Source organism: Alligator sinensis, unplaced genomic scaffold (assembly GCF_000455745.1).
Source record: "Alligator sinensis unplaced genomic scaffold, ASM45574v1 scaffold752_1, whole genome shotgun sequence".
In the NCBI taxonomy this organism is placed as follows: Eukaryota; Metazoa; Chordata; order Crocodylia; family Alligatoridae; genus Alligator; species Alligator sinensis.
The window spans coordinates 1,132,402-1,147,325 of NW_005842000.1; the positions used below are offsets into that span (position 1 = coordinate 1,132,402).

The 14,924-nt window shown below is 44.7% G+C and overlaps 1 protein-coding gene across 1 annotated transcript in view; it reads left to right on the top strand.

The window, feature by feature from the left end:
* LOC102385426 (collagen alpha-1(XX) chain) overlaps positions 1 to 14,279 on the top strand; it is a 49,058-nt gene extending 34,779 nt beyond the window's left edge. The window contains exons 23-30 of the mRNA XM_025201658.1: positions 294 to 347; positions 1,812 to 1,883; positions 2,235 to 2,270; positions 4,278 to 4,344; positions 5,317 to 5,505; positions 9,487 to 9,564; positions 10,583 to 10,738; positions 12,102 to 14,279. Of these exons, the coding sequence (XP_025057443.1) occupies positions 294 to 347; positions 1,812 to 1,883; positions 2,235 to 2,270; positions 4,278 to 4,344; positions 5,317 to 5,505; positions 9,487 to 9,564; positions 10,583 to 10,738; positions 12,102 to 12,115 (666 nt within the window). The 3' untranslated portion in view covers positions 12,116 to 14,279. The remainder of the gene's footprint in view (positions 1 to 293; positions 348 to 1,811; positions 1,884 to 2,234; positions 2,271 to 4,277; positions 4,345 to 5,316; positions 5,506 to 9,486; positions 9,565 to 10,582; positions 10,739 to 12,101) is intronic.
* Positions 14,280 to 14,924: the final 645 nt, after the last annotated feature.

A 14,924-nucleotide genomic window follows, 5' to 3' on the forward strand; every position in this document is an offset into this window, starting at 1 on the left:
TTTCCCTAGGTTCTTGGGGGAAGCCTGGTCCTTTTGCTGTCAACCAGTCCCTGGATGTTTTTTCTTCTTCCTGATTGTGTTTGTACCTGGCAGGCTGTAAGGGGGGTGGATTGCTGCTCCAGTTTGGGGCGAGCTTTCTTCCACGGGGTGGCTGCGGCATCCTTGTTCCTTTGGGTCTCCTCTCCTGCAAGCTCTTGTTCAGTGGCCTGTGGAGTTAGCTGGTGCAAGCCTGTGTCCTCCCCTCCCAGCACAGCTGTTCACCCCCGTTTGTTAACACACTATTGCCTTTGCAGGGGGTGAGAGGACTGGAGGGCACAGCCGGGCCTCCGGGACCACCCGGACCAAGGGTAAGAGCACACGTTGAGTCCCATACACAGAAGGGAAGCTTGTCCACACAACAGGAGCTTTCAGCTTCTGCTGCTTCCTTCTGACCTGGGTCCTCATGGGGTTGGAGCCTGGGACTCTGCACAGATCCCTTCCACTTCACAACCCCCTGGGAGTAAGGACTTGCATCCTGAAGGCACATGTAGGAAGCAGAGGAAGTGTTGGTCTACACCATCTCCAAACTGTGCCAGGGAGCCCTGCAGGAAACCACAGCACATTAATTGCCCTTGACGTGGCATTGGGTCCATGCCAGCCAGCCCAAGACGGATGCCTTGTTGGTTCCCATCCAGCAGAGCGACATTGCTTCCGCTTCACCTTCACTGCCACGCTCGCTCACGCGGTCCCACGACATGCCTTGTCTATTGTTGGGAGCAGGTGGCAAAAATGGTTTCCCAAGGCTTGCTGAAGTGCTTCACACAGAGAACATCCTTTTTGCCAACATGAGAGCAGAGCTAAGAATTAGCCAAGGTCAAATGGACCTGGACACGTGCAATCAGGATCTGTGCACCCAAAGGTATCAAGCATGATAGGAAGACAGCTTTCAGATTAGGGCTCCCTGGGCCTCTGGATACTGAAAGCTGGAATAGAAGAGGAGCAAGGGATGGATCAGTCTGGATAGGCCCTGTGTAAACACTCCTTTCCTTTATCATCCCCTTTCTGCCACTGCGAGAGGCTTGGGCAGGGCTGGGTGGACCTGTGGGCTGACCTAGTCTGGCATCTCTTATGTAATTGCATTGAAAACTCTTATTTCTCAGAGGCCTCATAGTTGTTCGGCACCAGCCATTGGAATCCAACCAAAATTACAAAAAGGAATAGCAAATTCCTGGTGGCTGTTTTAGTATATCATCCTATCCATTGCAGAGAGACACATGGGGAGACACGTTGTGTAAGGCAGGCAGGCTTTTTTCCTGTTAAAAAAATCATCACTACTAATGACGTTGCTCTGAAGAGGGAAGTGCAATAGTTATAAGAGAGAAAGAGGAAGCATGAGCAGTCCAAAAAATTATAATAATAAAAAAAAATATAATAATAAAGGATGTGCTGTGGGCTAAGACTAAAATAATCTGAATATGTAATGAAATGCCTAAACCTGAAGGGTAAAAAAAAAAAAAAAAATCCAACCCACACTGCAGTTGGGCACAACTCAGCTCTGTTTGCTTGACCATAATTGAGACGGTAATAGGAAATGATGTGAACATGACTCACACATGATATACTCTTAACATGGCACTCGTGGCTGGATGCTGCACTGACATGAACCCTAAGGGTGCAGTGCCCTTGCCCGAGTCCTCAAAACTAAATGTACTGGTGTCCTCAGAGTCCCGGTGGGGAGGAGGTGGAGTGGGCGGAGGCACAAACAGCAGAGGAAGAAAGTTTGGAAGGAACTGGCTGTTTCTGTAGCTGCATCTCATAACGAATGTCTGCAGGGTTTCCAAGGGATGGCAGGCTCTCGTGGCGGCGGTGGAGAGAAAGGACCTCCAGGGGACGTTGGACCAACTGTAAGTTTCTTCCATGTTTGGAGCCCTCTCAAGTGCTGAATGAGACTTGTATCATAAGCAGAAATGAATGGTAGCAAAGTGCATTGCCATAGCTGATCATCTTTGGAGTTTGAAAGTGTTCAGAAAAAAATCAGACCCAGTAAAAAATAAATAAATAAATAGAACAGGCTCTCACCTGGGAGTCGGCTTGTAAAAACCTGCGTGCAAAATGTTCTGTAGCTGTTCTCTGGAGAAGGACAAAGCAAAGTACTAAATAGACTTTCTATCATTCAATTGACTTTATATTTTTATTTTTCACCATCTCCCACCTTCTCTTAAGAAGTGTTGATTTTCTCTTCCTGTTCTCTGCAGGGGCTGCCTGGTCCCAAAGGAGAAAGGGGTGAGAAGGTGAGTGCATCTTCTGGAGCTCTCTGCATCACACACTTCTGTTGCTGTGCGCAGTACTGGAGAGGACACCCGTGACACTTGTGGTTAAGCTGTTGTGAAGCTGAACCACCTCGTTTGCCTATGGCCCCTTGGCTTTCCATTCCCCCGAGACACTTGCTCTGGGCGAAACTGCTATAATTGTGCAACAGTTGGACAAGGGCTAGTCTCCATAGGAGTAAAATAAATTAAAAAAGAACAAAATCTTTTTTTACTGGGGAGTGGAGTTGATTATAATAATCAGCTAATTCATAACTCCACTTTGGGGACTGGATAGACATCTCCATTGAAATCAGTGGATTTCCATCAGTTGAGAAGCTGATCTTGTACATCAAGCGGAGACTTTTCCCTGGTGCCTTAGGGAGCTTTAGATGCCCAGTGGGCATCTCTACATGTGCACAGTTACTGCACAGTAACCAGAAGTAATTGTGCAGTGCAAGCACATGTCTACATGTGCACACCCCTACTGTGCAGTAACTATGGTGACTTATGCTGAGTTGGGTGTAAATTTGCTACCTGCATGATGCAGATAGCAAATTTATGCCCACTTAGTTACTGCGCAATAAGGCACATGTAGATGCCCTACTGTGCAGTAACACTGTGTGTGTGCTCTGACTTGGGAGTAACTTTACTCTGAAGTTGGAGCACGCACAGTGTTACCGCACAGTAATGCCTACACATGTAGACACCGGTCTAAAAACTGCAGTAAGTTACTGCGCAGTAAATGCACGTGTAGACATGCCTAGAGTGATTTGAATCTAGTCCCAGATTCATGATCGACTGAAGCGATCTGGAAACCTGTATCTCCGTGAAAGGTAAGGGGGCTTCATCTTCTAAGTCACTTAGCTGCTTTTGAAACATTTACCCTTTGCTGCTTGACCTGGGTGCTTCCAGGTTGTACAGGGCACCAGTGTATCCACGTACGTCTTGCCCGGGCTCATAAATAGTCAGTTGATGAAACACGTATAAAAACCAGCAAAATGCAAATCATGTCTGTAACGGAGGTAAATGCAGAGCTTGGCATGGACATGTCTCCTCATTCAGGATGTGACCAAGAGTCCACTGAGGTCAAAACACTGTGATTTAGGCTCTTAGAAACCTCCTCAGTACTCTTCCCCCTTTGAAGATGTCTGTTAGACCTGGGGTAGAGCTTTTGTCTCAGGTTGGTACCTGATCAGGTGTGGGGCGTGCGGGGAGGAGATGGGGTGGGGTAGCCTCCTCTTACAGCTTTTTCCTTTTAAGAACTTTTTTTTTTTGGATGCGTTTGCTCTTTTTCCCACCCCCGGGCACCATGCCCAGGTTTGTTTAATTTTGTGTAGGACTGCACATTGATCCAGCCAGAGATGGATGTTTTATAAATGGGGTTGGAAGGATTCAATTTTGATTTAGTTATGAATTTTTATGGACAGTGCCAGTGTTTATTTCCAAGTTTTCTTCCTTTTTTTTTTTAAAAGGACTTTTGCTCCTGCTCTGCAGAAACTTAAAAAAAAAAAAAAAGTAAACTCTGATATCAGTTGCTTATTCTGAATGTAATAACAGTAAGAGTCAATATTCATTCATTAAAGATTCAGACGGAAAGCCATAAAACTGTAATATGTGAGCATATTAGTTTTCTTAAAGTATTGCAGAATATTGAGTTATGGGCTAGATGCTCTTCTCCCAGACTGCAAGCTATATAAAAATTTACTAAGAAGAGGGAATAAATTTTGTGTATCATCTCATGTATTAACAATGGAAATTTATTTATTCAATGTTTCAGTGCCAGGAAAAACAATTGCCAGTGTTACAATTTTACTGCTTCGGAGATTATTGATAAATAAGTAAGGAGACCTCTGCAGATGTTTAATAATCTCAGTCGCTCCGGTTGGTGGTAAGAGCCTGTCCCTGAGGCCTTGCCCTGTGCTCTCAGGGAACTTGCATTATTGCAGCCACCTGATTTCGAAAGCAATTGTTTTTCATTTTTCCCTTTAGGGTGAACCGCAGTCTCTGGCCACAATTTACCAGCTAGTTAGCCAGGCTTGTGAGCGGATGATTCAGAGTAAGTACACCCTGATGCGGCTCCGGGGGTAGTCAGTGCTGTCCTGTACCTGCTGCTTTGCTACTGAATTACGAATCTAATCCACGATCCATTGACTTCAATAGGCTTTGGACGAGACCCAGAGATCTTGATCCTGTGAAATGATGAGCATTATGTCAGGCAGGAAGCTCACATAAGAGTCTCAAAGCAATGCAGTTTTTTTACTAGCTTGCATTAGTAGAAAAGCTTATGAAATATTGTTTGGCATCGATGTTTCCAGCCTTGTACAGCATTTTTCTTTCCCATAGAAGATGGCTTAGATTTAAAGAATCAAGTTTCAAAGAAAATTGCAGCGATTTCTCTTAATCCATCACACAGCAGAGGAGAAACGTAATAGGGGACTAGTTTTTTTTTTTCCTTTGGGGGGATTTATCTAACCTGGACAGCTCAATTCAGATGATGCAGTTAGGATAAAGTGAACTCATCTTTGAATGTAAAAGGAAATATGAGTTTTTTCTGGAGATTTTCAGTGAGAGCCTGATGCACAGAGAGATCAAGTATTTTTTCTCAAAGTCAGATAGCAAGGCCATTCCTCCGCAGAGTCTTCCCCTTCAATTCATGATCATTATAGTTTGGACCAACAATTTAGTAGTACCCTATATGATTTGTATTTAAAGTTTTTTTTAAGATAACTTGTTCCCACATTGCTTTCCATCCGAATGCCCCAAATTTTGCTGGGTTGGTTTGAACCTTTTCTGAATCCGTTGAAAGAATTTGGTCAAATGCTCTTGTCTTATCCAAAGAGGTTTAAAGTGTCACTGTGCAAAGCTCGATCCTTAACTGCTGTGGATCAGCTGTAGCTCTGTCAACATTATTGAAGCTACTCCAATTTATACACGTGAGAATCTAGCCCACCGTCTCTTGCTGTGCCACGAAGTCTTTGGTCGGCTGAGCCTCTCCTCTGATGCTTCATGCTGTGACTTGCTTTCCTAGCTCACGTGTTGAAGTTTGACTCATTCATCCATGAACATACCAGGAAGCCAGTCCCCATGTGGGATGAGAAGTTGATGCCAGGAGAGCCGGGACTGCCGGGTCTTGCAGGTCCCCCTGGAAGCAGAGGAGAAAGAGGAGAAGATGGCTTCCTGGGACTGCCAGGCAAAGACGGGTATCCAGGAGAAAGAGGTATGGAGAGAGGTTTTCTTTAACCAGTGCTTGTGCTTTTGGAAACACCGACTAATGAAGGGCAGAACATGGTTGTCCTTTGCACAACCACGAACCTTCATCCCACTTAGGTATCAGGCAGCTCTACTGGGAAATAACTTACCCATGTAATGGATGAGCACAGGCCATCAATACTAAAACAGGTTATGAAAATAGGTTTGCAGAACATTATTACAGCAGCTCCGACAGCAAAAGATGTTCAGGCGAACAACAAAATGAAGTGATAGAAACTCAAGAGCCTTCAAGTAAGCAAAGATTAATGATTAAAACCTGTTAAAAAAATCAATTAAAAAGGAAAATAGAGTTGCAATATTTTTGCGTTACACAAGATGGTTTCTACCCAGAGAGAAGAGCATTAATTAGGCCCTCCAAAACAGAAATCTCTTGTAGGCTGGGAGCCAATTAACAGTCCATTGCTCCAAGCTAGATTTCGAACTTGATAAATGAAAGTGGCAGGTATCAAATGTTCAATGCTAGCTGACAACGGCAACTGCCTGCAAACTCTGACGGTATTTCCAAGCATGACACCTGTTTAGTAATGAGGAATTTCAATGCCAGCGTTGTGGATGACAGCAGTGGAACAGAAGAAACAAGGGATGGGGGGAGTCGTAATGGGGAACGACTACTACAACCTGGCCTGGCATCAGGACTTCTCGTTGGTAAAACACTATTCACACACAAGAAGTATTAATTGTTCACAAAAAGATGTCCCATAAACTAACCTGAATTTCTCCAGAGACAGGCCCTGAGGCATTAGATTGCTTTCTGGTATGTAGATGGTCACTTTAGATCAACTCTTCAGGATGTCAGAGCAAACAAAAGAGCCAGCCTCAAAACTGGCCACAAACTGTGTGTGGCAGGACTGAAGATTAAATTTAAAGAAAAGCAAAACCCCTGAAGACCAAGAAAATTGGCAGCTAAAGGCTAATGGGCAAGACATTACCGCAGTGCTCTAGCTCTGGATTTTGCTGAGAACGTAGCCCAAAGTAACATGCAGCCGACTACGCAGCACAGCAGAGAGGCACAGTTAATAATTAGTTATGAGGGAACAAATCTAATGAGAATCCAAGCAGCTCCCAATTCATCTATTAGGAAAGAGGAAAGCAAATAAAAAGTGAGTCTAGCGTGTGAACTGATTTCAACACGTAAGCTAGTGGGGGATGTTCAGAAGCTAGTGGGGCTTGTTCATGAGGTTGTGAACTGGCAAGATGGCAACTGCATTTTATCACTTTGAATGAGATTTGTTCATCAGCACTTTTACACATGCACGCACTACAAGCTCCTTCTTTTAAACACACTCTTCCATCTTCAGAAAAAGGCTGAAAGCTGGAAATCCAAAAAGCATGGCTAGAGGTCTGAATTACAAGGAGTAATTTTTAATACATGCAGAGAGTTAGCAGCAGGTTCAACAACTCCTTATCCACCTTTAAAACAACCCCCCTCTCCAAAACTCCTTGCCTCAAAATTAGCCGGGCCTCACGTTAAGACTGGAGGCAGCGTGTCTGCCGTGGCATGCCTTTGGACGGGATTATTTCCATCAGTCCCATTTGTCACATTGGACTTCCAAAAGGAAGACGCAGGCCTTGATGACATGGTAATAAATAACTAGGATGGATGTGGATAGTGGAGCCTCATCTGTGGCCCAAGCAATATTTGATGGTGTAGGATAGACTCAGAGATCTGATTATGTGCGCCTTTTCCTTTCATCTATTGCTTTATCACCTGTCTTAGCTGCTGACTCCTTGGGGATATCCGATTATGCCTTTTCCTCCCATCCATTGCTTTCACACTTGTCTTAGTTGCCAACTCTTTGAGGTAGGACTGTATCTGTGTGTGTGTCAGTAGTGTGCCCAGCCCAATTGAGCTGCTGTCCTGACTGAGGCATCTGGGCACTAACAAATATTGAGCAAAACCAAATGGACCCTCTCTGTCCCTTCAAAAGTACTCTCCGTCCAAGGCGGGCTCTTGTTCTACTTCCGTGTGGCACAGGACCCCATGAAAAGCCTTCTCAAACCAGCTCAGACAAGCGGACAGGGACAAATCCCGAAATCCTTTCCAACACAAGACTCATTGAAATCCATGTAAGGACTAAGCAAAGATGTCAGCATTTGGCCAGGGCATTTTCAAGCAAAGGATTGAGAACAAAAGGCAAATCTTCTTATCGCAGTGCTCAGCAGGCAAAGCACTTGCTGGCTGCCTTCGAAGAAGCGCTTGCTTCAGAGAGGCCATGCTCTCATCTTTGCCCTCATTGCCCCCCAAAGCAAGAGCTGCTGCATTTGCAAGGAAGCGGCATAAGAACATTTATTTTATTCTAGGACACATCACAACCACAGAGCCACCCTAGCAACCACCACTGCACAATGGCCACAATAAGGAGGCGCTGTTAGAAAACCCCTTCGGATTCAATTCCAAAGAGGCTACAAGCAGCCTTGTTAAAGGTGGAGGAGGAGGTGTGCATGCACAAAGACAGATTTTAAGTCTCCCCCTCCTTTCTGGCAATGCTTTATAATGTGGCATTTCCTTCCATTTATAGTCAGAAATCAAGGTTTCTGGTTTAATTGGCATGCTTCAGCCTGCGGATCACGCAGCAACCTGAATCTGTCAAGATATCTCGGGGAAGACACTGCGTCATTATGTCTGGCTCCCTATCATCCCCCCTACTTGGAGCACACACGTGAGCATCTCCTCCATAGATGTTTTGGGGGATAGCAAGGTTACTTCAGAAGCATCCTTTTCCCTCCACAGTTAAAACTCTGCATCTTCCCTTTCCTCTCACCCCCAGACTCATTATCGCAATAGCCGAGGATATAACTATCTGACAGGATAGAGGAAGGAGGAAATTTAGGTCATACAGCAGCACCCTTGGACTCGGTAGACTTAACTGGACTTTAAAATTTCTGTGGTTTAAGCTCTAAAATATTTGGATGATGCCTCTCACAAGCTCATGTTCCCATGAGAAGACCCAGACTCAAATATATGTCTCTTGTGCAAGTGTGTGATAATAATGCTAGTTCTTGATAGACTGGGCAATAGAAATGTTGCTTGGATGTTATGACAACAACCAATGTCTCTTGGGATCATCTCAACAAAATTAACCCAAACCCCATTGACCTTGGTGGCCTTTTAACCCCTTTGAAAAGTGCACTGCTTATTTAGGTCTCCAACCCCCTGGTCATTTGGTTTGGGCCTGGATATATATATAGATATAGCTTATCAAAATGACAGCTAAGAGGAACAGTGATGTAGCAGCCTGCAGATATTTCCAGCATGTCAAATGAGGACATGGGAGGCAATGCGTCCCAGGGAAAAACAGTCCAGACTATAGAGCAGGTCCAGAGAGTCTCATAAAAATGCCTCCATTAAAACTAAGCACTCACAGAAATATATTGCTTTGCATGACTGTTGCATTGGGAAGATCCAGGACTGACTCTTAAGCTGACGGCATTGGGAAACCCAAGTCCAAACCCACACTTTTTCTTTCCCGAGCTGGTCCAAGAGCTTGAACTGGGGCCACCTTCATTCCAGGCCGGTGTCCTAAGCTCCAGGCTAGTGAGACTTTGCAAAAAAATAGCTAAATATCTCACTTTTGCTCTTCCCCAGAAGGAGAACACATATTGAAATCTCCCAATGTTTTTCCAAGATGAAAAAATTCCTTTCCAGCCAGCCCTACCTGGAAGATTTGAGCCCAGTGCCTTGTAAATAATAGTGGGAAGTTATTCAGTTTTTTAATATAAAAGTATGACAAATAGCCATAAAATCTTAAGTTCACTGTGATCCTTTTTAAGAGATACAATGACAATGATACACTGACTGTGAGTAGTACTAATAGCTTGCAAGTCCCTTAATCATCAGGGAACATAAGGGCAGCCTGATGGAAAGGCTATAAGGGATAGCATTAATTCAGGGTAATATATGAAGCTCCTACTTCTTATCCTCAAACAGGAGGACCAGGACCAAGGGGTGCAAAGGGGATGCCTGGAGCAAATCGGGAAGGAGTCCAAGGACCCAGGGGACGAGCAGGTAAGGGAATTTAGTCCATTTACTTCAGGGGCAATTTAGGTTTTCATCCAGGGTGCAGAAGGGTGTTGAGCAAACAGCTCTTGTATTGCAACAACCACATGCCAGGTGCAAAGCAACCTTCAGCTCTGTAAGACTTCCAAGTGGGGCAGGTTAACTTGAATTTGTCTACTTTGAGGTTTGCTTCCTCTTCATGGGAAACATCTCACCACTGTCAGAGAGAGAATACTGCACTAGACCAGTCACAGGTCCTATCCAATTTTGCAGTCCCCCTCTTCCTGGGGACCCAGTGGGCAATGCTTTCCAAGGACCCCCCGCTTTCCTACACAGTTGTTGGATTGAAGGTACCAGTTCCCAGTGTCTGAAGGTACATATATTAGGTCATTGCATGTTAGCTGCACGGTCTGTGCAGAGAGTGATCATTTTGCCAATGTAGAGGCAGGTTTTGGGCACACAGACTCTGATGCTCAGATGATATAAAACGAGCTGAGGATGTGGCCCATGAAGTGGAAGGCTTTTTGACAATCTGGCTCTGTTCCCATCTGCTTTAGTTGTACGATTTGGGTAAATGCAGGGTCCAAGAAGAGAACCCAATAGAAAATACCATTGCAGCGGCTTTTCATGTCTGTGCTTGAGATGCAACAGCATAAAAAGCTGGACCAGCATCTCTTGATCAGCAGTTTTCAGTGAAACCTGGTTGGACTCCCACATCTTAATCTCCTGCTCAGCAGGTGCTGGAAGCTTTCTTAGGGGCAAGATGGGTACGTCCTTTCTAGGCTTCCCCACCCAGAATGATAGTGGCCACTTCATGCAGCTCTTTTGGTGCTGGCAAGGAGAAGCTGGGAAGTGAGGAAGTGGTCCCCATCACTTCATTAGTATGCAGAGATTTTTCAGCTTAATCCTTTCACAACAGGAAGGAAACATCTCACAGGTAATTAGCAATAGAGTCACAAGCTGACAGCAGAAAATAGGTATTGCCCAGCTACAGCCAAAGTTAGATCCTGAGCTGCTTATGTTTTAGGACCACCAGGAGAAGCCGTGGTAGGGAAACCAGGTCCGAACGGGGCCCCTGGAAGTGCTGGCCCACGGGGCTTTCCTGGTGACAGAGGCCAGCCAGGGGAGCCTGGCTATCCAGGGGGCTGCGATCTCTCTGGATGCTATGGGGCGAGTACCAGAGGTAAGTCCCAATTATTTTAAATATACAAGGTCATAATTTAGACTCTGCTCTATACAGGTGTCTTCAGCTTCCTGGCTCAGCAGTCTTTGACAGCTGTATCCCCTCTGGGCTCTTCTTCCAGGACAGTTAGTCCTGAAGAACATCCTTTTCCTAAGCCCTTAATATGCTTCATCAAGCCACGAAGATAAAAGGGGCTCCGACTGGATGCTGAATGTTCAACACTTGGTCATTTCATCGTGTCTGACTGCCTAGCTCTGCTCTTTACTTAAATAGCCTCATCTCATTCAAATATTTCCCCCCCCTTTTAACACAAGACATTATGCTGTAGACTAGAGGAACTCTCACAGGACTTGGATTGCATGAAAAGGAGAATTAGATCAGCTTTGATACGCTCCCTGTTTCATATCTCACGAAGGGCATGGGGGAATTCTTCCTGGGACCTGCCTGCACCTGGCTTCTGCAAGCATAAAAAGCTTGCAGAAGCCAGGTGCTTCTGTACTGTTTCTGTACAGAAGCCAGGTGCTGTTCTGTACTGTACTGTGCCTCTCTACTGTTTTCTTTTATAATGGCCTGCCAAGGGTGAAGAGCTCTCCTGCGGTATATGTGCATTCTGCAAAGCTATTATTTAATAAGGGGTGGCCAGTAGGCCTAGCAATAACTGCATTTCAAAAGAGCACTTGAAATGCTCCCTTTGGGCTGGACACGTTTTTCGTCAGCCTAGGTAGAGTGTTTAAATGAGCCAAGTTGCACGTGACCGACCACGGGGAGTCTCCAGGATGGTCTTGGTCTCATCCTCTTCTCCCAGCCCCTTCGTGTCTGTAAAGCAAAGGAAAGTGCTACAAGACTTCTGCTTCAGGATAGTATTTGCACCCAGCTTTTCAGCTGACCCAGGGCTTCTTTCCTTGGTTCTCCATCTATCCCAACCACTTTAAAAATCTAGTTTGCTACCTTAAAAAGATGCTTCTGCTTCATCATCATGATGGCTGTCTCTCAAGAAAGATTTTTTTCCTCCATACTTAGCCACCAAGCTCAGTCCTTCATCAAATTGGTGCATCTTATCCACTGAAAGCCTGGGCAGTTCAGTAACGGGGTTAGGAGGTGGTTGCCTGCTATAGCTGGGGACTGCACTTGATGACCCAGAATGCCCCTTTCCAGTCCATGTTCCTTGGGGTATTTTCATGGTACGTTGCACAGGACAGATGTCACAATTCCTAAATATACCTCTGTGAATCATACAGGAAGATTCAAGCACATTAAGAAACACAGAAAAGCTTTGGTGCATGACAGGAGAGTTGGAAGGAGGGAGGAGGGATATATTTTGAGTACTTTGCATTGATACTCCTGTCTTTGTCTCCAAACACAGATTTCATCCCATGACGGTTGGTTGATGGGCTGCTTGCACAGTACTTTCCTTCGGAGACCTCGGCCTGAATCTTCTACATATGAACTGCAATTTGACCACCAAATGTGTATTCCCCCCTCCCCTCTCGCATTGAATATTTGTATGGGTGCAGAGTTTCAAAACTAGAGTCCCCAAACCAGACTGTAAATCGATCATCCTCTCTTTCATGCCCGTTTCCTTTATTATCTACAAACATTTGAATTGGGCAACTGCTGCGACTGAACTGATGTCCTACAACAGGATTAAGAAGCACAGTCAAGAGGTTCAAGCTGTTAGATTTGCCAGAGGGGTTGAGCCAACAGTAGCATTAATGGTATTGAAATGTTCAGAAACAGCCAGGATGAATCTCTCATATTTGTCCACTTGTGATTGATTTATCAGCTACGGCTGTGGGTAACTAGTTGCTGAGAGCAGTGGTAGAAAGTGCTAAAAATGCAATTTCTTACAGTGGGAGCAATGCCGTGTTCTCTAGTTGGGTAGAGTGGCACGGAGTTTAATACCATTTCTACTGTTTTTGGAGCAATACTGGGGTCACCCTCCCAGTTTCACTGTATATTTGATTACTGAACAAAGGGATCACCTCTTCCCAGGAATGCTGAAAGCCCCATGACTAGAGATGTATTAAATTAGACTAGACTAGACAAAGCACTAGAAAATATAGAGTGCAATGGACTGTGTTTGAGCAGGCATCCCAGGCCTTATCCACTCCTGCCTACGTTGCCATATTAACACTTATACACCAGCATAAAACACGGTGTAGGGCTAGGCCTTGCTTTTACCAATGTGATACAGAGGGAACTGTTACTAGATGACATTGCATGGCCAATAATCCATCAGCATATAATAACACCAAATTGTGATGATACTAGTAATACGAAGACTTAATTGCAATTTGTTTGCTATTGCTTTATCCTGTGCCAGCTTCTTCTGCCTCCAGTGTTGACTGCTGTCAGGCTATTGCTTCTGAAACTGGACCGACACAAAGAGGAGGACATCCCATGAACAAAGCGGCCTTTGTACAAGTAGCAAGAGGCAAGAAGGATCAGTGCAGATTTTCAACAAAACTTAGACTCACAAAGCAGAGGGTGTACATTTAAATGTGCCTATTCCTCTGACTACCCACAAGTTGTTTAGCTGTGCATACACATGGCTAGTGTGATAGAGTTTGTACATGCAACACTGCTATTTGCACCTGCACCGATGGCAAGCGCGCACGGCTAACTCCTGAAATCTTAACCCAGACTGACCCAAGATTTTGGAGCCTGGTTGCTAGGCACCCCACAAAACCCAAGATAGAGGTTCTTAAAAATTAAATGGCTTAGACCTCTAGCTAAATATTATTCAGCAGCCTTATGGAAGTCTGCTGCTGCTTCTTGTAGGCATCCGTCCGTCTCAAGAGACAGGAGCATTACACTGAGTGAGACATCGGCTCGCTGAAAGTAATCCTCACTTGAAAGATGAAGCGCAGTTTTAATCATCACAGATTTGTATAGACAGCCATAAGCCAGGTACAGGACAATTCACAAAACACAGAAAGGCGATCAGTACATCCTATAAATATTTAGAATAATTTTAATTGGACTCCATTAACTTCAACACTACTAATTCTCTAGGGTTCTCCAGAACCCATTCCCTAGGCTGACTATTTGAAGTACGATCTGCCTTCTCTACCGTAAATATAGAAAAGCGGAGAGGAATAATTCTTCTGTAGAGGTCACCTTTTCTAGTTCCTTAAAAGCTTGCCAATTTTGCTTTAAGTGGCACTTCTGCAAATGGTAATCTTTACAATTTAAACCAAGTGTCATCAGGGCAAGATCCCCAGGCAGAAGAAAAAGGAGAGAGAAGAGGAACAGAAATACAAACCATGGAGGTGATGCTTAAAACAAGATGCACTTAATGGGCTAGACATACTTGCATACAAGTTGTTACGCTCTGAGAATGCTTTGATTTGTAAAGGTCAAGGAGCTTTTGTTCTTTCTTTTCCCCTTCCTTGAAAAGCAGAAACAGTCTCCAAATAAATCTCCAGGCCCTACATGAACTTGTGCGCCGAACGCGTCTTTGTTTCTCTGTTGTATATTAAACTTCTAGAGAAACAAAACACTTCAGAGGAGGGCTGTGCTCTGGGAAAGAGAAGGACTTTCTTTGCACTTTTAGAAACAAATCCAAGTTGTGCCCATAAAAACCTTGTGGGCTGAGGAAAGCCAGTCACTTCGTGAGCAGAACACGCCGCTGGGCGGATAAGGGCATGGGTTTCTATGGGAGACACAAACCAGATTCCCTCTTCATACTTGCAGTTTTGCAAAAGCAAATTATTTGATGCATTTCTTTTTAAAGCCATCTCTCGAGAGCATCATTAATATCATTTATGAACCTGGCTTGTGGTTCCCTGATTTGGGATCTAATGAGTGGCTAGACCCGAGTAGCATTAGTTTTGTCTGGTCATTGGAGACACACCAGGGATCATGTTTTAAACATCTGGTCCCACGTGGAATATTGCAGGGGGAGCCAAACATGGAACGGATGCATTTGAGCTCCAACATACGGCTCTTGGGGAATATTATCTGTACAGCGCGCATATGTTACAGGTGAGACATGAACAGCTTTGGTAAAAAGGTAACCTTTGGGAATTATAGTTACCCCGAACAAATCAAGATGATGGGACTCAGTGCTGCAAACAGTGGAAAGTCATCCTGCATAAAGACACAGTGAAAATTCCCAGGTATGAGGAGGGGAGATGCATTCATTCCCAAAGGCAGGAAGGAAAGAAGTCCCCCAGCTCTGTCC